This window comes from Callithrix jacchus, chromosome 17, assembly GCF_049354715.1.
Source record: "Callithrix jacchus isolate 240 chromosome 17, calJac240_pri, whole genome shotgun sequence".
NCBI classification, from domain to species: domain Eukaryota; kingdom Metazoa; phylum Chordata; class Mammalia; order Primates; family Cebidae; genus Callithrix; species Callithrix jacchus.
The window spans coordinates 27,347,830-27,372,182 of NC_133518.1; the positions used below are offsets into that span (position 1 = coordinate 27,347,830).

The window sequence follows — 24,353 nt, forward strand, 5'->3', positions numbered from 1 at the left end:
TTAACAGCATCCAAAGTAATCCATGGTACAATGCATTTATCTTTGTTGTGGCCCATGGGTCACATCCAGCAGTCACTGTGATTTAATCTTGCCATATGGAAGATATTGCTTGGGTTACTGCAACCTCCCCTTTATAGGTCTCTACAGTTACCAAGGTCCAAATAAAATACCTAAAGAGGTAGAAATAAAAGGGAATTGAAAATCTGAGACCAAGTTAAAACTCTCCTGAGTTCTGCACCTACAATATATCCTTCTGACTACTTTCATTCTCCTCTTGAACATCCCAAAAGATCCTCAAACTCAGTACGTATGATACCATGCCATCTTCCAATGTAATCCTTGCTCGGTAAAAAGTCTTACCATCATTACAGAGATATAAATCAGAAAACTAATGGTTATCCTTAACATCTGAATCCCATTTACCAAATCAAATCTATCATTAAATATATAAATATGTCTCAAATTCATCAACTTCTCTCCATCTCCATTGCCAAATCCCTGTCCCAAGCTACTACCATGTCTCTCCTAGATTACTGTGCTACTTATCTGGTTTCTCTGTATCCACTCTTATTTATCCCTCTGCAATCTGTTTTCCACACTGCAGCTGGAGTGATCTTTTCAAAACACTAATCTGATCATGTCACCCATCAGATTAAAACACTTCAAAGGCATCCTGCTACCCTTAAGATAGAGACCAAAATCCTTAACCAGGTTTACAAGGCCCTGCATAGTCTAGCCCCTATCTGCTCCTCTGGCCCCATCTCAGGACTGTGCTCCCCCTCCTCTCCATTCTAGCTTCTGTGACCATCTTTCAGTCCCTATTCATATCAGTGTCTCTCCATTCTAGTGGCCTTTGTTGATGATGTTTCCTTTCTGTAATTTTCTTCTCACTGCTCCTTCCCTCACTAACTCCTACTCATCCTATTTCTTCAGGAAAGTTTTCCCCAACTATTCTAAGTTAAATACATCTCCCTCCCCACCATTATATTCTGCTCAAAGCACTACACATCTCATGCTTGGCTTTTAATCAGCATTGAAAATCTATATTATGTGATTTCATATTTGTAATTTCCCCCTAATGGACCATAATTTCAGCAAAGTCAGGTAGATAACTATTATCCATCACCATAGAATGAATCTCCAAGACCCAACCCAGTGCCCCACATTTGATGAATAAATGACAACATGAAGGGAGGGAATCAGCTAAGTAGTAATACCTAAGGAGTCTCAGTTACCAATGTCCCTACATGTGGGAAAGGTAGAGGATCCTCAGGATAATTAATTTAATGTGAGGAAACTAACATAATGATTTAGGAATATACTAAAATGCTTTCCTCTTCAATTATAGAACTCCTCTTCATTGAAGACTGGTGCACAAATTTTCTACCATAAAAATAATACTTCAGAGATCATTTACTCCATGCCTCACATTTTATAGTTAAAGAATATAAAACCCAGAGATGTTAAGTGGTCAGCCCAAAGTCACAGGCAAGTGAGAAGAGCCAACACTAGAGCCCACATATACCAGTCTAATGTTGTTTCTACTATATCTACTACAGTAACATATCATGGACTCTTTGGATAAGAGGATGCAGTATTCATCACTAATTTATATTCCAGTAACCCTGAAGGTATCTACAACTTTATCTGATCACATCTTAGAATTCTCCTCTTGTGGGGAGCACTCATGAGATTAGTTTTGGATATGATGGACTTGAGATTCTAGACATGTCCAACAGGCAATTATATAAAACCATCTGAAGTTCCAAGAACAGTTCTGGCCTACGGAAGACTTGGAAAATGAGTTCAAGAACAGGAAGACTAGGCAGATGCTAGTCTTAATGAAAAATGAGCACTGCCTAACACATATTGTGACAGCAAAATGAAGGGAAAGAAAGTTTCATGGTGAATAGTATGAGCGTCAGCGGAACAGGTTTTAATTTATCATATTCCAAATAAAGGGTAGGCAATAGGTTGGAAGGAAGAATGGAAAGTGAGAAGAATAACAAATTCACCTCTGGACACTGAGAAATATGGAAGATAATAACATAGGATGAAAATTCCCATTCTAGTAATGGTAGATTAGATCATTTGAATCAACCCTTTTTCTAAGAACTATTACAATAGCTGGAAATTTTTTAAAGCAATTTTTTGTTTGTGTGATGGCCTGTAAGAGTTAGCAATTCAACTGATGAAACTAGATTGCTATTATTCCAGATTTCTCTCAGAGGCAACAAAAATGAATCCAACTACACATCAAAGGCATAGACTGCAAAATAACGAAACTTAGTAGATGAAAGAAGATTAACATAAAATTTAGAATTGGTGAAGAGAAAACCATAAAAGGAATCAAAAAACATACCAGAATCGCAAAAATACGACAAGGAAAATATACAATATATTACAGAAAATTAAGAACTCAACAGATACACTAATCAGATTAGATTACATTTTTTAAAAAATTGTTAATGATAGAATGAAAGACCTAAATCCAAAAAAATTTTAATTTTTTAAAAAAGAGTGTTTTTTAAAAAAAGAGAATAAGTGACTTAAGCTAAATGTAAAGAAAAACAAACACAGCCACATCATAATGAAACTGCTAAAACCCAGAAACCAAGAACTTCTACAAAAAATTAAGAATAAAGTTATGCCTTTACATTACGGAAATATTAGGAAATATTAAACACAATGGCAAAACCACAATTACTTTTGCACCAACCAAATAAAATATCTGCCTATTCATAATTCATTGCTCACTGAATTTCTAAGAATGAAGAAAAAAATGCAGACGTTTTCACACAAAATCTTAAAACCTGAGAATTTATAAAAATAATAAAGGATGCTCTTCAGGCTAAATAAAAATTAGGCAGAAGTTCGAAGATAAAAAATAATTAAAAGTAACACAAATGGTAAGTATTGGGAAAACTTAAAATTAACCCTACAACACAACAGAATGGTTAAAAATCTGAGTAAAAGTAAAACATAATCTCTTCACAATTATCCTAAAATGTCTTTGCCAGTTTAAAGCAAAAACTATAAACATTGCCTCATGAAGTTTTTGGAATTAAAGAATTAAAGACTGGTAACATTTCTACATTCCAACTGAAGCAATAAAACATAGATTCTAAGTAGACTATGAACACTTAAGTATGTGTATTTTAATTCCTAGGGCAACCATTAAAAAACTATATACAAAAATACAGTCAAAAACACGACAGAGAAATTAAAGTGGAACTATAAAAAATGTCCAAACCACCCATAAAAAATATAGAAAAGGGCAATCAGAAATAAAAACAGAATAAACAAAAAAATAATGATGGAATGAAAGACCTAAATCCAAACATAGCAATCATTATATTAAAGTGAGTTATGTAAACACACACAATGAAAAGACTGTCTGAATGGATTTTCAAAATGAATCTAAGCCCAGATACTGTGGGAGGCCAAGGCAGGTGGATTTTAGAGGCCAGGAGTTTGAGGCCAGCCTGGGCAACATAACAAGATCCTGTCTCTACATTTACAAAAAAAAAAAAAGAAAAATCCATGTATATGCAAGAAACTCATTTCAAGTACAATGTTGTAAGCATGTTAAACATTAAATGATGAAAAAAGACATACCAGACAAACACCTATCAAAAGACATCAAGAATAGCTATATTAATATCATGCAATGTATCTTTTGTAGCAATAAAATTATCAAGAACAAAGATGATAGCATTGGGAGAAATAGCTAATGTAGATGATGGGGCGATGGATGCAGGAAACCACCACCATGGCATGTGTACACCTATGTAACAAACCTGCACGATCTGCACATGTACCCCAGAACTTAAAATATAAATAAAAATTTTAAAAAAGAACCAATTTGCCAAGAAGACAACAATCTTAAACATATTTACACTAAATAAAGCCAAACAAAAGAGCTCAAAAATACACAAAGCAAAAACTGACATAACTAAATACAGAATTATAGAGCTTCAACACTTCTCTTTAGTAACCAACAACTATTATATGGAAATAAACCAACAAAAAGAACAGAAAATTCCCATCAACCAACTGGATTTAATTGCCATTTAAACAACACATAACTCAACAACAGCCCAATACACATGAAACATTCACCAAGACAGACCATATCCTAATTTATAAAAAAAACCTTAACTAATTTATAAGAGCTAAAATCATACAAAGTATGTTTTTTGGTCGAAATGAAGCGAAAATCAATAAAAGAAAGATACAGGGAAATTTCCAAACACTTGAAAGCATATATTTCATATCTAATCTATAAATCAAAGAGGAAATCACAAGAGAAATTAGAAAATATTGACAACTGAGAAGATATAAAAATACAACACATGAGAATTTGTGGAATGTAGCTAAAACAGTGCTTAGAAAGATATTTATACCATTAAACACTTATATTAGAAAAGAAAAAAGATGTGAAATCAATAATCTAAGGTCCCACCTTAAGGAACTAGAAAAACATGTACAAATATAGAGGGAGTAGAAAAAATAATAAAGAACAGAAATCAATAAAATTGAACAAAGAAAAAAATGACAAAAGATATTGTTGTATTTTTCAATGAACCCCCGAAAAAACCTCTAGCAATACTTACCCAAAAAATTAGGATATGAAAAAGAAGCTATCACTACAGGTCATATAAGCATTAAAAAGATACTATGGGAATACTATGAACAACTCTATGAATATAAACTTAACCACTAATACAAAATAAACCAACTCTTTAATAACCAAAAACTAAAACTCACCCAATATGAATACCAAAACCCAAGGATGCTCAAGTCCCTTACACAAAATAGCACAGTAACACATCCTCCTGTATATTCTATATCATCTCTAGATTAATTATACCTAACATAATGTAAATGCTATGTAAATAGTTGTTATACTGTATTTTTTATTTGTATAATTTCTTGTTGTATTATTATTTTATTGCTTTTTCTTGCAAACATTTCTGATCTATGGTTGGTTGGATCCACGAATGTAGAGCCTATGGATATGGAAGGTTGACTACACTAAACCTGTCTTTGCCTAGACAGCTTTGAATAATGAAAACATTTTTCTTCTACTCCTGTCTTTTACAATTTTTGTTAAGTGTACTTAACTTCTAAGTATTTATGAATTTCACATCTGGCTTATTCCAAATACACATTATTTTTCAAAATCTGCTATCTACCCATTTCTTTTTCTAATGTAGAATGCCCTCCTTTATCCTTTCACAAGAAAAAGAAGCTAAGGCTGCAACATGACAACCAAATTGATTTTCATGATCTACTTCCAGGTAGCCTGTCACAGGCTGGCATATCCACAGGGGCCAAAGGCTGCAATTTCAAAACCTCCTGCAGGAGTTCAGAGAGAATTAAAACAGCAGGACTCATGGTTGTATTTCCCTAACTGCACTTGCTATGTTAGTGATCATCACATATGTAATAGCATTAAAAAATGCTTTGTGTTTATACCCACAAGGTTCATTCTCTGATTTATCCTATCTTCCTGTAGTTATAAGCAATCTCAGAACCCAAGAATCATATCTTTATCACTAAATGAAAAGCGTTAATCTCAATACCATTTCGAGATTTTCTTTTATTATATACTTTCATTGCCTTGAAATCTAAGATATGTTAACAACATTTACACAAATGGAATGCATTACAACTTACTCTGCTTTAGTAGAAAAGTACACCCCATAACTACATCTACCTAAAGAGACACGTTATTTCTATCACCTGGCTCTACTCATTTTATTAACTAAGATATTAAGAATATTAAAACCAGGCACTTAAAAACTGTCCTATAATATCACATTGGGATATAAAAATAAATCAACATAGGGATATCTGTTCTTTAATCTTTGGAATTTAATCAAGGGAAGATAAATTTCTCATTCTATACTTGTGCTGACCAAGATTTATCTAACATGTCAATCAAACATTACGGTTTATTCAAATCTGTTCCATTCTGGAGATGTCACTCCAATGATCACTAGACTGGAGAAAGCCTATGAGAACTGAAGAAACTCGAATTAAAAAAAAAAATACAGAGCAGATTGTTTCTATTTGGTTTAGCATCATTCATATCAGGGATATTCTAGATACTTTATAATGAGATAAAAATTTGAAGTGTAATAAGTGATTATAAGCAAAAGTTTAGCATTTAGGGGACCTGCTTGTTTACTTAGAAAGAAAAGACTCGACTGGCACTCCAAGATTATTCCCTTTACATTCCTCTTATGATAGCGCAGAATCTCTAGCTTACAAAGCCATACCTAACCTTACTAAAGGCAAACACTAAGGCCTTCAGTTAAAGATCTCTATGGAATAGTATGTTTAGGTCTGGTAGTCTGCCCTGTAACCATATACAAAATCAAGAAAATAGGTGGTATCAATTAAGATCCTGAAATAAATTAGACCAGGCATGAAGAGTGATCAATCAACACTGGAATTTTAATTGGTGTTTAAAATATGAATCCAAGCAGTTACGTTCAATTTTTTAAACAACTCATGCTAACTGATGTTAATTTTAGCATGATCGGTAACATTTAAAATACAGAAAAAGCGAAAGTTATATAGGACTTTTTTATCGCAGGCTGGAGACTTGGATGGAAGTAGTGTATGTATGCGAATGCACATGCACACTTGAAGCAGAAATGATGTAGTACAAAAAAGTTGCTTATTTTTCCAACACCAAAAATGCAATGTTATCACTTTAAAATGCTTCTAAGCTAGATATAATTAACTAAAAAAACATTTGTTATTCATTCTACAAATATTTGAGTACTTACTATACTCCAAGTAAATACAATATTAACTAAGACAGAAAAGGTAACTTGTAATTATAACATTATAAAACTCTCTACTCAGATTAGGTATAAATACAATTGGAATTAGCCAGGCTTGCTTTATAAGACCAACATCATCCTGATACCAAACCCTGGCTGAGATACAACTAAACAAAAAAATTTCAGGCCAATATCCATGATGAACATCAATGCAAAAATCTTCAAACCGGAGAGATGGAGCCAAGATGGCCGACCACTAACAGCTCAGGATTGTAGCTCCCAGTGAAAGCTCAGAGAACGAGAGGACGCCACACTTTTAGACGAATTTTCGTCATCAAGGATCAGCTGATTCCCAGTGGAGGAGCCCCACGGGTCGCCAGCGCGACTCTTGTGGCCGCAGCAGCGGTTTTGCCGGCGTCTCAGCGCAGCAGCTCTTCATGCAGAGCCAACGGGACTGCTTCCCCTACTGACCGGAGTTTGGAGCTCCGGGAAGTCAGAGCCGCTTGTTGCGGACTCAAGAGGGAAGCCAGACCAGAGATTCCTGGGCAGAAGAGCACCATCAGTCTTATCGCTGCTATTTAGGCTGCCACAGTGGGTTGCTCGGATCCCAGCACTGGGAATCAGTAAGTCGGACGTCAACTCAGAAACCTAATTAGAAAGGTGGTTCATCTACAATAAAGGGGAAAAAACAGCCTAAGAAGGCCGAGTATACTCAAAATCAGAACCCATCAGCAACAGAACAAGCCCTGATGGAAAAGGACTCATCAGCAACGGAACAAGCCCTGATGGAAAAGGACTCATCAGTAACGGAGCAAGCCCTGATGGAAAAGGACTGTGTTCCATTATCTGAAGTAGGCTTTAAAAGGTGGATGATAAGAAACTTCTGGGAGTTAAAGAAACTTGTTCTAACCCAATGTAAAGAAACTAAGAACTTGGAAAAAAGGTTAGATGAAATGTTGAAAAGAATAGACAATATAGAGAGGAATACAAATGAACTTATGGAGTTGAAAAATACAACACGAGAACTTAGTGAAATATGTACAAGCTTAAACAGCCGAATGGATCAAGCAGAAGAAAAGGTATCAGAGGTCGAAGACCAACTTAATGAAACAAAACGACAAGACAAGAATAGAGAAAAAAGGATAAAAAGGAATGAGCAAAGTCTCCAAGCAATATGGGACTATGTGAAAAGACCTAATATACGCTTGATTGGTGTACCTGAAAGTGACGAAGAGAATGAATTCAAGCTGGAAAATACTCTCCAGGACATTATCCAGGAAAATTTTCCTAATTTAGCAAAGCAGGACACTATTCAACCCCAGGCAATACAGAGAACACCACAAAGATATTCCTCAAGAAGACCAACCCCAAGGCACATAATCGTTAGATTCACCAAGATCGAAACGAAGGAGAAAATATTAAGGGCAGCCAGAGAGAAAGATCAAGTTACCCGTAAAGGGAAGCCTATTAGGCTTACAGCAGATCTCTCAACGGAAACCCTACAAGCTAGAAGAGAGTGGGGGCCAATATTCAATATACTTAATCAACAGAACTTTCAGCCCAGAATTTCATATCCTGCCAATTTAAGCTTTACATTTGAAGGAAAAATAAAATCTTTTAGGAACAAGCAAGTACTCAGAGATTTTATTACCACCAGGCCTGCTTTACAAGAACTTCTAAAAGAAGCATTATACACAGAAAGGAATAACCAGTATGACCCTTTCTAAAAATACACCAAAAAGTAAAGAGCATTAACATAAAGAAGAATTTTTATCAACGAAAGGACAAAATAGCCAGTTAATAGCAAATGGCAGCAACCCTAAATTTAAATCGACCAAATCTCCCAATCAAAAGATACAGACAAAATCTAACAGTATATCCAAAGATATACATAGACTCAAAATAAAGGGTTGGAAAAAAAAAACATACCAACCAAATGGAGAGCAAAAATAAATAAATAAAAAGCAGGAGTTGCAATTTTCACATTTGACAAAATAGATTTCAAAGCTACAAGGATACAAGGGTAAAAGGATTAATGTAATAATAAGAGATCTTAACACCCAGATGCATAAGACCCATAATGAGATTTAGATTCAATAAGACAGAAAATTGATAACGATATCTGGGACTGGAACTAAGATCCAGAACAAATAAACTCAAGAGAGCTCTCCATTTTAAACACACAAAATATACATTATTCACAAAATCTAATGATATATCTAAAGATATACAAAGACTCAAAACAAGGGGATGGAAAAAAACTCACCAACCAAATGGAGAGCAAAAATAAATAAAAAGCAGGAGTTGCAATTCTCACACTTAATAAAATAGATTTCAAAGCTACAAGGATGCAAGGGTAAAAGGATTAATGTAACAATAAGAGATCTTAACACCCAGATACATAAGAAACATAATGAGATTTAGATTCAACAAGACAACAAATTGATAACGATATCCAGGACTTGAACTCAGAGCCAGAACAAATAAACACAATAGAGGTCTCCATTTTAAACACATAAAATATGCATTAACCACTTTAAACACACAAAATATTGATCGGCCATTATTGAAACCCATTTTAGGAATGAAGTAATATTCCTTTTTCCCTCTTTTTCTTTTTTTCCCCTTCTTTTTCTCTTTTTCCCTCAAAAAAAAAAAAAGAAATCCCAAACCCAGTTTTTTTAAAAAAAAAATCTTCAAACCAAATGCAACAGCACATCAAAAAGCTTATCCATCACGATCAAGTAGGCTTCATCCCAGGGACGCAAGGCTGGTTCAACATTTGCAAATCGATGAACGTAATCCATCACATAAACATAACCACAGACAAAAACCACATGATTATCTCAATAGATGTACAGAAGGCCTTCAACAAAATTCAACAGCTCTTTATGCTAAAAACTCTCAACAAACTAGGTATCGATGGAACATATTTCAAAATAATAAAAACTATGACAAACCCACAGCCAATATCATACTGAATGGGCAAAAACAGGCAAAGAAAAAATGGGCAAAAACCAAAATGCTTCTGCATTCCCTTTGAAAACAGGCACTAGACAAGGGTGCCCTCTCTCACCATTCTTATTCAACATAGTATTGGAAGTTCTAGCCAGAGCAATCAGGCAAGAAAAAAATTAAATGATATTCTATTAGGAAAAGAGGAAGTCAAATAGTCTCTATTTGCAGATGCATGACTGTAAATTTAGAAGACCACATCATCTCAGCCCAAAATCTCCTTAAGCTCACAAGCAACTTCAGCAAAGTCTCAAGATACAAAATCAATGTGCAAAAATCACAAGCATTCCTATACACCAACAACAGAGAGTCAAATCATGAGCAAACTCCCATTCACAATTGCTACAAAGAGAATAAAATACCTAGGAATACAACTAACAAAGGATGTAAAGGACCTCTTCAAGGAGAACTACAAACCACTGCTCAAGGAAATAAGAGAGGACACAGATGGAAAAACATTCCATGCTAATTGTTAGGAAGAATCAATATTGTGAAAATGGCCACACTGCCCAAAGTAATTTACACATTCAATGCTATTGCCATCAAACTACCATTGAACTTCTTCACTGAACTGACAAAAACCACCTTAAACTTCATATGGAACCAAAAAAGAGCCCATATAGCCAAGGCAATCCTAACAAAAAGAACAAAGCTGCAGGTATGACACTATCTGACTTCAAACTATACTACAAGACTACAGTAATCAAAACAGCATGGTATTAGTACCAAAACAGATATATAGACCAATGGAACAGAACAGAGGCCTCAGAAGTAATGCCACACATCTACAACCATCTGATCTTTGACAAACCTCACAAAAACAAGCAATGGGGAAAAGATTCCCTATTTAATAAATGGTGTTGGGAAAACTGGCTAGCTATGTGCAGAAAGCTGAAACTGGACTCCTTCCTTACACCTTATACAAAAATTAACTCCAGATGAGTTAAAGATTTAAACACAAGACCTAACACCATAAAGCCCTAGAAGAAAACCTAGGCAATACCATTCAGGACATAGGCTAGACAAGGACTTCATGACTAAAACACCAAAAGCAATGGCAACAAAAGCCAAAATAGACAAACGGGATCTAATTAAACTTAAGAGCTTCTGTAGAGCAAAAGAAACAATCATTAGGAAGAACCACCAAACAACAGAATGGGAAAAAATTTTTGCAAGCTACCCATCTGACAAAGGGCTAATATCCAGATTCTAAAACAAAAATACAAGAAAAAAGCAACCCCATCAAAAAGTGGGTGAAGGATATGAACAGACACTTTTCAAAAGAAGACATTTATGTGGCCAAAAAACATATGAACAAATGCTCATCATCAAAGGTCATTAGAGAAATGCAAATCAAAATCACATTGAGATACCATCTTATGCCAGTTAGAATGGCAATCATTAGAAAACCCAGAGACAGCAGATGCTGGAAAGGATGTGAAGAAATAGGAATGCTTTTACACTGTTGGTTGAAGTGTGTGGCGATTCCTCAAGGATCTAGAAATAGAAATACCATTTGACCCAGCAATCCCATTACTGGGTATATACCCAAAGGATTATAAATCATTCTATCATAAAGACACATGCACACGTATGTTCTTTGAGGCACTGTTTACAACAGCAAAGACTTGGAACTAACCCAAATGCCCATGAATGACAGACTGGATAAAGAAAATGTGGCACCTATACACCATGGAATACTATGCAGCCATAAAAAGGGATGCATTCATGTCCTTTGCAAGGACATAGATGAATCTGGAAACCATCATTTTCAGCAAACTGACACAAGAACAGAAAGCCAAACATCACATGTTCTCACTCATAAGTGGGGTATTGAATAATGAGAACACATGGACATAGGAAGGAGAACATCACACACTGGGGTCTGCTGGGGGGTGGGGCCTAGAGGAGGGATAGCAGGGGGTGAAGAGACTGGGGAGGGATAACATTAGGGGAATTACCTCAAATAGGTGACGGGGGTATACAGGGAGGAAACCACCATGGCATGTGTATACCTATGTAACAATCCTGCAAGATCTGCACATGTGCCCCAGAATTTAAAGTAAAATAAAAAAAAAAAAAATACAATGGGAGTTAACTGCAGGGATACTCAACATACTCTTGAAGAGTGAGGAATACTTCACAAAAAAATGAAATTTAAAATGAACCCAAAAAGATGAATAGAATATGACAGGAAAGGTACAGAAGAAAGTATTTCAGACTAAAGGAACAACCTTTATAAAGAATGATAGTTGAGAAAGTGGTAATTACAAAAACCAATATTTAAAACTTTTATCAATAAAAAATAAAATGATGACCATTTACTGAGCTACTACTACATAGTACTAGTCTTCTGACATACACTGCTTCTAATAGTTAACAGCTTCTCAATTACCATTATCTCTATCTTATAGAAGAATAAATTTAAAGTTCAAAAAAGATACTTGCCTTCTCAGGAAAAAAACTGTGAAAGACTTGAGATAATCACAAAAGACTACCGGGTATATTGCCTAGGGCACCTTTCCTCATCTGAGACAGTTTTGATTCCATAGATTACAGATAATTGATAGCAATGCAAATAGCTCTTTTCTATAAATATACAAATGAACTTTGTCCAGTGGAGGTGTAACTGATTTCTTTCCCCTATGTGGAAGAAACTAGTTTTGAATCTATTAATGTCTACATTTGTGTCTGCTCTGGATCCTTTCAGCTACTTGTAATATCTTACTTGTTCTCTGATTAATTAGGTAAGTAATATCTTTGGCATGTGTTCATGTATATTTGTATGAGGCATGGTTTTGCTGTTTAAAAAAAAAAATCATCCTTCAATACCTCCAAAGCATAATGAGTCAGAATTTTAAGGTTTCTGTTCATTCCATACGGGATGAAAGACAAGGCTCTTCCATTACACTATAATTCAATACTTTTTCCCTTTTATTCCTGAATGTTAATGCTAATATAATTTCTGTAATACCTCTTGCAAAGGGTCCTCCACATTTTTTACAGACCATATAATGAAACTTACTAAAAAGTCCAGCATGAGGCTACTCCTATCCTCTAACTTCTTTGCATATCTCTAATTCCTCAGACTCCTGTGGAATGAAAAATGAAATTTAAAGTATCTTCTCTCATTCCAAAGCTTTTCACAGTCAAGCAATCACCAAAAGAGAGAATGAACCTATAATTCATGCCATTTAAAATGTTATCAGGCATAATTCAAGTCAAATCCCATTGGACACACTGTATGATAATTTAAATGTATTGATATAATGAATAAAAGAAAGGTGGTGACCTGGGAGAACTGAGGAAATCCTTGCCTCCTGCTTTTACTGAATATTCTTTTTGTTATATTATGTCCCCTTTCTTGACCTCATCTTTTCTAAAATATCAGATTGTTTTGGTAAAATCAAAACTAATACCAAATACTCAAACCTACAGAATAGATATTGGGTGGTAAATTTCACTGTAATATAAGATGGCCAGCAACACAATGAGCCACTATGTTATGACATTCATTTGATTTATAGGGAAACTGTAAAAACTTTAATTTAAAAAGAAAAAAAAATCCAGTGCATAAATGTTTATAAAAATGTATTTGTTTACCTGCTTAACAAAACTGACAGTATGAACTTTTTTTTTGCGTGCTATGACATGTGTTAAAGGCGTACTTTCGATATACTACTTTCGAGCCAAACATTTACCCTTCGCCACTGGTGAAAGGCAACAAGATCTCTTTACAAAGTCTTCGTCTTTTTCAATAAATTTTGCATGAAAACATGTTATCCTGGCACAAAGTTGCCTGCTGTCACATTGGAAGTGTGATAAATGTTTAATGAAAACAACACCACACAGCGTGGTGTCAGACAACAGCTATCACACAGCCCTGCTTTGATCCAAGCAGACACTTAAAAGGAGTTCTAAGCATGCTCTGCACCACAGAACTCTATAACCTATATGCAAATGAGGTAAATTAGCATAAATTACTTCCTGCTGTATAAAGAAATAAGAGGTTAGTAAAAATATGACAGGCTCTATAAGTATGTAACTGCTGTCAAAACTCAGAGTCCAGCTTTCCCAAATCACTCATAACATCTTCTACCAATCACTAGCTAGGGGGAATAACAAACAAAACCCCTTATCGACAGGAATTTATTACATGAAACTCTAAAACTGAAGACACTGGCATATTGCCAAGGTTAAAGCCATAACTAATATTTCTCTATAAGGTATACTGATTACATGGTACTAGTTTTCTTATTCACACTGCTTATAATACTTACAGTTTTTTAAGTACCACCATCCCTATTTTACAGAAGAATAAATTATACATCCAGAGGCAAATTCTTACCTCACTCAAAAAGTATAAAGCTTCTGAAAATTATACAAAGAAAAATAGAAGAATATATAAACATAAATATTTCAGTAAAATATCTCAAAAGTCTTGATGGGTACATTTCTGAGAACAGTATCCATCTACTGAAAATCTAATGAGGAAATAATAAAGATGAAAACTTTTCATGGCAGCAAGTTATAAAGAAAGGTACATTTAGAAATAGAAAATTCGGTTCCTAATGAATTCTAAAGTTATTCAAATTAAGAAGACAGCATTTTAATAGGTGTCTTGGTCCATTCTGTGCTGCTGTAACAGAACGCAACGGTCTGGGTAATTATTTATAATGAATAAAAATGTATTGCCTCATAGTTCTGGATGCTGGGAAGTCCAAGATTCAGGGGCCAGCAGCTGACAACGAACTTCTTGCTCCATCATCTCAAAGTAGAGGGGCAAAGAGAGTGTAGGAGGGGCAAGCGTGTCCTTTTATAAGAAACCTACTCCCATGATAGCATACCCACTCCCTTGATAACTGCATTAATCCATTCATGAAGGAAGACCCACCTCCCATAAAGGTCCCACCTCCCAACATTGCCACATTTGGGATAAAGTTTCCAACACACAAACTTCGGGAGACAAATTCAAACCACAGCAGTAGGAAACAACTGCCTTAACCAAATTTTCCTAGCTGGTGATTTAAATCAATTCCATCCAAATTCCCCTTTTAAGGATGGCACTATGATTTAAGAATGAATAGCAGAACATCACTAGTGGCTACTTACATATTCGTTCACTACTAATTTTTCAAAGACATCTTTAAAGATGTTTTATAGCCGTCAACTATAATGTTATGTAGTTTGAATCAAGTTGTTGGTAAGGAAGGCCCAGTATGTTAATCCACAGAAGACTTAGATAGGATGTGTAACATTCACTATCATCAAATCAAACTGCAATTATGAGATGCCATGACAAGTTTCATATTTCTGATTCTTGACTCTCAATGATAGTTTAACAAAATGATGTTGCATCCAATTTCTACTAAACAACTCTGCTATTAAGAAAACTGTTTTCATAATGCAAAGACATTATTCCTTAAAAAAATTATAATAATCTAGGGCCTGGCACAGTGGCTCACTCCTGTAATCCTAGTACTTTGGAAGGCTGAAGCCAGAGGATTGTTTGAGGCCAGGATTTTGAGACCAGCCCAGGTAATATAGTGAGATTCTGCCTCAACAAAAAATAAAGAATAAAAAAATTAGCCAAGCTTGGTGGTGAACACTTATAGTACTAGCTACTTAAGAGGCTGAGGTGGGGGAAGGCTGCAGTGAGTGAGCTATGATCACATCCCTGCACTCCAGCCTGAGCAACAGAGTGAGATCCTGTCTTTAAAAAAAAAATTAAAATTAAAAAAAAAAGAAATACAGCTGCTCTGCCTATGGAGTAGCCATTCTTTATTCCTTTACTTTCTTAATAAATTTGCTTTCACTTTAAAAAATAAGTAAAACTGTCTAAGGGTAAGTCAAACTTAGTTTTTAAAATTTGGGGGGAAAACTAAGAAAAATCTATATCAGTGTTTAAAAGAAGATTCTTAGAAACCGAATTATAAATATAAAAGATTAAAAGTTAAAGTCATTAAAGATTCTTGATAAAATTTCAGACAGGACTCAGTGTCTTTCTTAGATTAATCATTCACACAGAAGGAAAGGTATTTTTTAGTCCCCACAAACTTGAGACACTTTTCCAGTTTATATTAGGTCTTCCTAAATCAGTAGAAAAATAAAATAAATGGGCCAATTTATGAAATTATAAGACAAATTCTACCATTTCAATGTTCCAGGAATTTCCAGAACTATAATTAGCTGTACTTAAAAAGGATTTTTCAGAATTATCTGATTTTGTATGTTTTTCTCAAAAGCATAAAAAAGCTCTCCCTTATTATTAAGTTCATTAATTCCTGCTTTAGCATTCCTTTCTTTCCTGTTTTGTTTCTCCCAATTTATAAACATCCTTTACTTTGCTTTACCATTATTGAACTTACTGTCCTTGCTTTGTACTTTATAAATGTCAACCTACCTACCTACCTAAATACTATTACTTTTGCACATAGGTTATTTTCTCACGTGAAGAAGCACTTAGGTTACTTAGCACAAGCTAAAATGCTTGTCACTCATTGCACAATCACAATGAACTAATACATAAGTCCTAATTTAAATGTTTGTGAATCCTTTTTCCTCTCTCTCCAAAAATTTTTTAAAGCCACCTGAAAAAAAAGAGCTACTGAAACCGTCACTAAAATAAACTTAATTAAGGCCTAGAAATTGTCTGTTAATATAATTAAATATAATTCTAAATAGATGAAATGTTGAAGTGGGAAACTAAGAAAGAAGGATGGAGAAAAGAAGGAATCAATCTTTTACTTATGAGATTTCTGGGCTGATCAGTGAAAAACAGTATACAGAAAAATCTTTCAGTTCCCTGTCACTATTTTCTAGATGTGTTTAAACAACAGCATATTACTTGATCTCAAATTCTCTTGCTCATCATTAATACTTATGGATTACTAAAGAAATGAGGATAGTGTGTCATTAAGAGGCAAGTGACAGTCCATTTGAATTAGAAGCCTAACTGCCATTTATTAGCACTATGACCATAAGCTTAAGCACCTTTCATCTATATTAATAGGATAATAAAAGCACCTATTTTATTAGGTTATTAAATGAGATAATACATACCAAATGAAAGCCAACAGCCTTAAACTGGCCTGTGAGAAGTATAAAAACAACCTCAAACTGTTTCTCTCCAAACTGCTCGTTATTAGCAGTAGGTGCACTCATAGTTTAAGCCAGAAATGAAATGACAATTCTTGAGCCAAATCCAGCTGGATGCCCATTTTTGTAAACAGTTTTACTGAAATACAGCCTGTTTGTTTACTATTATGGATAGTTGCAAAGTTCAGTAGTTGCAACAGAGACCAAATGATCCAGAAAGCCAAAATTATTTGCTATCTAGCCCAAGCTTGTCTACATCAGCTATCATCAAAATACGTGGCCTGAACAATTCTTCTTCTTCCAATGTGGCCCAGGGAAGCCAAAAGATTGGATACCTCTGATCTAGCCCTTTACAAAAGTTTGCTGACCATCAGTTTAATTTAAGCTACTGTTAGTTAGCTTCTGTAACTTACAGCCAAGGCATCCTAACCGGTACAATGTTTCCACAGCTCTTTTTACTTTTCCTACTGGAAAAATTCATCTGACTTTACTATAATCACTTGAATTTCTTCCCTTTTACATGTTTATATTCCCACCAGTGTGAAAGCTCCAAGTACTCCTGCCATTAACATTTATATCTCTATTACCTAACACAGTACCTGAAAAGTAGAGGGCATTTAAATATTGTTGACTGAACAAGTAAACAGATGAATGAATGTGCATATTTGATAAATAATAAATATTTCTTAACAATTAGCATGTACGTACATTAGGTGCTCTGAGGGATACAAAGATTTTAAGTCTAGAATGGCTTAAAAACCAGGGTTAGGAAATATAAGAATCTGTATGCACCTCAGCACTAAGCAGGGTAAAGAGCACCCTCACACAACACTGCTCTCTACTATGGCCCACTAAAACCATAATGCAGACTACCCAAAGCTTTTTGGCATCAGTCTCCAGTACCCTTTGACTGACACCTCTTATTTTGACTTTGTTCACTGCTTTCGTTGAGATTAATGTTAAGAAATAATGACAAATACAACATTATTATCTTGTAAACTTGTCATCCAGGAATCGGTCCACGTGAACACAATCAACTATAAGTGATGGATGAGTCTAACCTGTAAAGCTGGCTTAGACGTTCAAGACTAATGTTACCATATAAGAACTTTTAACACAATCTAACCTCTCTGTTTTATTCACTCTCTAATATGTCTTACCTTTAAAATCCCCCAAATAATGTTTTACATAATAAAAATTTTATGCAATTACACAAATACTATTCTAAAAAAGTAAAATTTGGTGAGGTGGAAGGCAAAAATTTAATGACCAGTAAAGATTATAGCTTACTGTGCTCGCTTCGGCAGCATATATACTAAAATTGGAACGATACAGAGAAGATTAGCATGGCCCCTGCTCAAGAATGAAACACAAATTCGTGAAGCGTTCCATATTTTTACAGAACTCTCCACCCCAAATCCACAGAATATATATTCTTCTCAGCACCACATCACACCTACTCTAAAATTGACCACAATTTTGGAAGTAAAGCACTGCGCAGCAAATGCAAAACAACTGAAATCATAACAGCCTCTCAGACCATAGTACAATCAAGTTAGAACTCAGAATTCAGAAACCAACCCAGAACCGCACAGCTTCATGGAAACTGAACAACTGGCTCTTGAATGTTGACTGGATAAACAACTAAATGAAGGCAGAAATAAAGAAGTTCTTTGAAACCAATGAGAACGAAGACACAACATGCCAGAATCTCTGTGACACATTTAAAGCAGTCTCTAGAGGAAAGTATATAGCAATAAGTGCCCATATGAGAAGAATGGAGAGATCTAAAATTGACACCCTATTGCCAAAATTGAAAGAGCTAGAGGAGCAAGATCAAAAAAACTCAAAACCCAGCAGAAGACAAGAAATAACCCAGCTGAAGGAGAATGAGACACGAAAAACCCTCCAAAAAATCAATAGATCCAAGAGCTGGTTTTTTGAAAAGATCAACAAAATAGACAGACCACTAGCCAGATTGATTAAAAAGAAAAGAGAGAACAAAATAGATGCAATAAAAAATGATAAAGGGGAAATCACCACAGATTCCACAGAAATTCAAACCATCATCAGAGAATATTACAAACAACTCTATGCACGTAAACTAGTAAACCTGGAAGAAATGGATAAATTCCTGGACTCCTGTGTCCTCCCAAGCCTAAACCAGGAGAAAGCTGAAACTATAAATAGACCAATAACAAGGTCAGAAGTCAAGGCAGCAATTAAGAGCCTACCACACAAAAAAAGCCCAGGTCCAGACGGGTTCACAGCCGAATTCTACCAGACACACAAAGACAAGCTGGTACCATTTCGTCTGAAACTATTCCAAATAATCCAAAAAGAAGGAATCCTTCCCAAATCATTCTACAAGACCAATATAATCCTGATACCAAAACCCGGCAGAGACCCAACAAGAAAAGAAAACTTCAGGCCAATATCCATGATGAACATAGATGCAAAAATCTTCAATAAAATATTGGCAAGCCGATTGCAACAGCAAATTAAAAAACTTATTCATCATGATCAAGTAGGATTCATACCAGGGATGCAAGGCTGGTTCAACATACGCAAGTCTATCAAGGTAATTCACCACATAAACAGAACCAAAAACAAAAACCACATGATTATCTCAACTGATGCAGAGAAGGCCTTTGACAAAATTCAACAGCCCTTTATGCTAAAAACCCTCAAAAAACTCGGTATGGATGGAACATATCTCAAAGTAATAAAAGCTATTTATGACAAACCAACAACCAATATCATACTGAATGGGCAAAAACTGGAAGCATTCCCTTTGAAATCCGGCAATAGACAAGGATGCCCTCTGTCACCACTCCTATTCAATATAGTACTGGAAGTTCTAGCCACAGCAATCAGGCAAGAAAAAGAAATAAAGGGTATTCAAATAGGAAAGGTGGAAGCCAAATTGTCTCTATTTGCAGAAGACTTGATAGTATACCTAGAAGACCCCATCGCCTCAGCCCAAAAACTCCTGAAACTGATAAGCAACTTCAGCAGAGCCTCAGGATATAAAATCAATGTGCAAAAATCACAAGCCTTCCTCTAAACCAATAACAGACTTAAAGAGAGCCAAATCAAGAACGAACTGCCATTCACAATTGCTACAAAAAGAATAAAATACCTTAGAATACAACTCACAAGTTTTCCCTCTTCAGGGAAAACTACAAACCACTGCTCAACGAAATCAGAGAAGACATAAACAGATGGAGAAACATTCCATGTTCATGGTTAGGAAGAATTAATATCATAAAAATAACTATACTGCCCAAAGTAATTCACAGAATCAATGCTATACCCATCAAGCTACCATTGACTTTCTTCACAGAACTGGAAAAAACCACCATGAACTTCATATGGAACCAAAAGAGAGCCCGCATAGCCAAGTCAATTCTAAGCAAAAAGAACACAGCGGGGGGCATCACACTACCAAATTTCAAACTATACTACAAGGCTACAGTAATCAAAACAGCATGGTACTGGTACCAAAACAGAGATAAAGACCAATGGAACAGAACAGAGGCATCAGAGGCAACACAACATAGCTACAACCATACAATCTTTGATAAACCCGACAAAAACAAGCAATGGGGAAAGGATTCCCTGTTCAACAAATGGTGCTGGGAAAACCGGCTTGCCATGTGCCGAAAGCAGAAACTGGACCCCTTCCTGACACCTTACACCAAAATTAACTCCAGATGGATTAAAGACTTAAACATAAGACCTGGCACCATAAAAACCCTAGAAGGAAATCTAGGCAAAACCATCCAGGACATAGGAGTAGGCAAGGACTTCATGAACAAAACACCAAAAGCATTGGCAACAAAAGCCAAAATAGACAAATGGGACCTAATGAAACTCCACAGCTTCTGCACAGCAAAAGAAACAGTCTCTAGTGTGAATCGGCAACCAACAGAATGGAAAAAAATCTTTACAGTTTACCCATCTGACAAAGGGCTGATATCCAGAATTTACAAAGAACTCAAACAGATTTACAGGAAAAAAACAAACAAGCCCATTCAAAATTGGGCAAAGGATATGAACAGACACTTTATGAAAGAAGACATATATGAGGCCAACAGTCATATGAAAAAATGCTCATTGTCACTGGTCATCAGAGAGATGCAAATCAGAACCACATTGAGATACCATCTCACGCCAGTTAGAATGGAGATCATTAAAAAATCTGGAGACAACAGATGCTGGAGAGGATGTGGAGAAAAAGGAACACTTTTACACTGTTGGTGGGAGTGTAAATTAGTCCAACCATTGTGGAAGACAGTGTGGCGATTCCTCAAGGCCTTAGAAGTAGAAATTCCATTTGACCCAGCAATCCCATTACTAGGTATATATCCGAAGGACTATAAATCATTCTACTATAAGGACACATGCACACGAATGTTCATTGCAGCACTGTTTACAATAGCAAAGACCTGGAATCAACCCAAATGCCCATTGATGATAGACTGGATTGGGAAAATGTGGCACATATACACCATGGAATATTATGCAGCAATCAGAAATGATGAGTTCGTGTCGTTTGTAGGGACATGGATGAATCTGGAGAACATCATTTTCAGCAAACTGACACAAGAACAGAAAATGAAACATCGCATATTCTCACTCATAGGCGGGTGATGAAAAATGAGAACACATGGACACAGAGAGTGGAGTACTAAACACTGGGGTCTATTGGGGGGAAAACGGGAGGGCCAGTGGGAGGCGGCGGTGGGGAGGGATAGCCTGGGGAGAAATGCCAAATGTGGGTGAAGGGGAGAAAGCAAACAAAACACACTGCCATGTGTGTACCTATGCAACTGTATTGCATGCTCTGCACATGTACCCCAAAACCTAAAATGCAATAAAAAAAAAAAAGATTATAGCTTACTTCCATAGCCACATAATTTAAAAAAAAAAGAAGAAGAAGAAGAAAACATTTTAAAAGGAACAAGAAGCTAGGCAGTCCCCGATTGACTAGTTTTATTCATAAAACATATTTTCTGGACTCAGAACCCTACTGTATTTAAATCTTCCCTTCAAATTTATCATCCTGCTGACTTTCTTTCTTTACCAAGAGATTTCACCCATACCCTTTTTGCGTTGATTCCATTTTACCAGTGGTGGATAACTAGCCTCCTCACCCCTATAGATATGTATCTAACTTCTAACTCCTCTATTGTAACATTTCACAGTCCTTAAAACTAGAAAAGGATAGAACTCAGAATTTTACAGGAACATAACTGATCAATGAACATTAATGGTTGTGGGATAATCCGGAGAACAAAACTCACATAATAATAATGTTATCCTCTTTCAAACTCCACCACAAAGTTAACATTTAAATAATAGGTAAAAGCCAACAATCTAGGCAAGTTTATATAACATCACTATAAGTTTGAAAATAGAAAATAAACATACAAAACAACTGTGAAATAGAAAGGAATGAGAAAAGAATTCTGTATCTTTCAATAAACTTAAGTCTTTATAGAATTAAGATCTCAAGATACTACATCCACAATCCTAGGAAACTCTTCAACATGGAAAACTCATACATTAAAGACAAACACGTTTATATTAAAGTATTAAAATAAATACATTCACACAAAAACATTGAAAGACTGACAAAAGAGGATAAATTCCAAGATGTTCTCCTTCCCAGAATAAAAGATTCCAATTACAATTGTCAATAAAATAAGACGCTGTAAATTTACTCTGTTAAAAAAGATTGTTTCATTTTAACATCTTCCAATTTGACAAACACTTATGAGTGGATTTCAAGTTCTGATTCTAAGTGGACAGAAGTAGAATCTCATTGTTTTAATAATATCAATTCTAGAAAAAATAAAATCAGAACCTCATAAGCAGATACACCCACTCTTACATACATATACACTCTAATATTGCCCAAGCTTTCATTCTATATTAAAAAGGCTTAAACAACAGTAAATCACATGGTCTCCTCCTTCTGTTTCAACTTTACACTTTTCCCGTAACAGCTTTACAAAAACGTAATAGACATTTTTAATCACTAAGTAGTCTTCAAATTTTAAGTTCATATTCATAACAAAGGAGACAAAATATAAAACTTTCCTACAGAATTATGCAAATTTTCCTCTACTTACATACTAAACTTTGATAATGCTGTTTATATTGATTCCAAGATTTGTTATATCATTAACGAAAAATAAAATAAAAATGAAAATGTACCACAGTAAAAATCTGAGACAAATATATTTATTTATATTTATCCTTTCTTCTTTCTCTACTGTATTCTCTCTTTTTATTCCATTTTCTTCTACTCTTATAGCAATTGAGCTACAAGAAAAACTCAGAGAACAAAAATTTAGTTTGAACATCACCATGGAATCACCAAGTCCTCTCCACATAAGATTTGCTTCAACTTACCCACGTTTAACGTTATGTAATTCCTTGTCCTTCCCTTTATCCTTCTCCTTTTCTCTCTTCTCTTTATCTCTGCCTTTACGTCGTTCTCTATCCCGAGACCGACTACGCGTTCTTCTATGACTGGACCTTTCACTGCTACGACTATGAGAACGTGGACGCGGTCTTGACCTGGACCTACAGTAAACAGATTTTGTTAAATAAATTTAGTGTATAATTTGTATTTTGAAATGTAAATACTCTTTTAAATTACCTGAAAAATATTACTTAGTTATGAACTAAGAAAGTAACCGTGTGAAGCAAGCACCTGAATGATTCTTTATGAGTAAATGCTCTCATTTAAAATAATGAGGGAAATATATATTGCTAACTTTACACAAAACTATGACGCAGTTAAAAGTGTTAGCCTTAAAAGTTCAAATCAAGTCTTAATTATTCACATCCTCTAATAATGTATCTAATCTAAGTTACAAGGATAGGATGTTCCTTACCTTTACAATCTTTGCTTCCATGTCTATTTCTTATTTTGAATTGTTCCAATACAAATACTGATCCACTCTAATCCAGTTATTCTTTGTATTAAATGCATTACAGTCAGGTTCTGGTAACAATATTGACAAAAAAAAATAAAAAACCCTCTACCAGACTGACAATCCTACAGATAATTTTTTAAAACAACTAAGGTTGACCCTGGAACAACATGGGTCAACAACCTCATGGATCCACTTATAAGTGGATTTTCTTCCATCTGTCACTACTGAGACAGCAAGGCAAACCCCTCCTCTGCCTTTTTCTCCTGAGCCTACTCAACGTGAAGATAATGAGGATGATAACCTTCATGACAATCCACTTCCACTTAGTGAATATTAAATATATTTTATCTTCTTGCTGGGCGTGGTGGCTCAAGCCTGTAATCCCAGCATTCTGGGAGGCCAAAACGGGCATATCACTTGAGGTCAGGAGTTCAAGACCAGCCTGGCCAACATGGTGAAACCCTGTCTGTACTAAAAATACAAAAAT

General features: G+C 35.2%; 1 protein-coding gene and 1 non-coding gene across 2 annotated transcripts in view; one reads left to right on the plus strand and one right to left on the minus strand.

Moving 5' to 3' along the window:
- RSRC1 (arginine and serine rich coiled-coil 1) overlaps positions 1-24,353 on the minus strand; it is a 459,685-nt gene that overhangs the window by 347,194 nt on the left and 88,138 nt on the right. Inside the window, exon 5 of the mRNA XM_035278262.3 lies at positions 23,337-23,510. Coding sequence (XP_035134153.2) covers positions 23,337-23,510 — 174 coding nt within the window. The remainder of the gene's footprint in view (positions 1-23,336; positions 23,511-24,353) is intronic.
- Positions 18,205-18,311, plus strand: LOC118149109 (U6 spliceosomal RNA). The gene has a single exon (XR_004736264.2). It is a non-coding gene; the product is annotated as a U6 spliceosomal RNA (small nuclear RNA).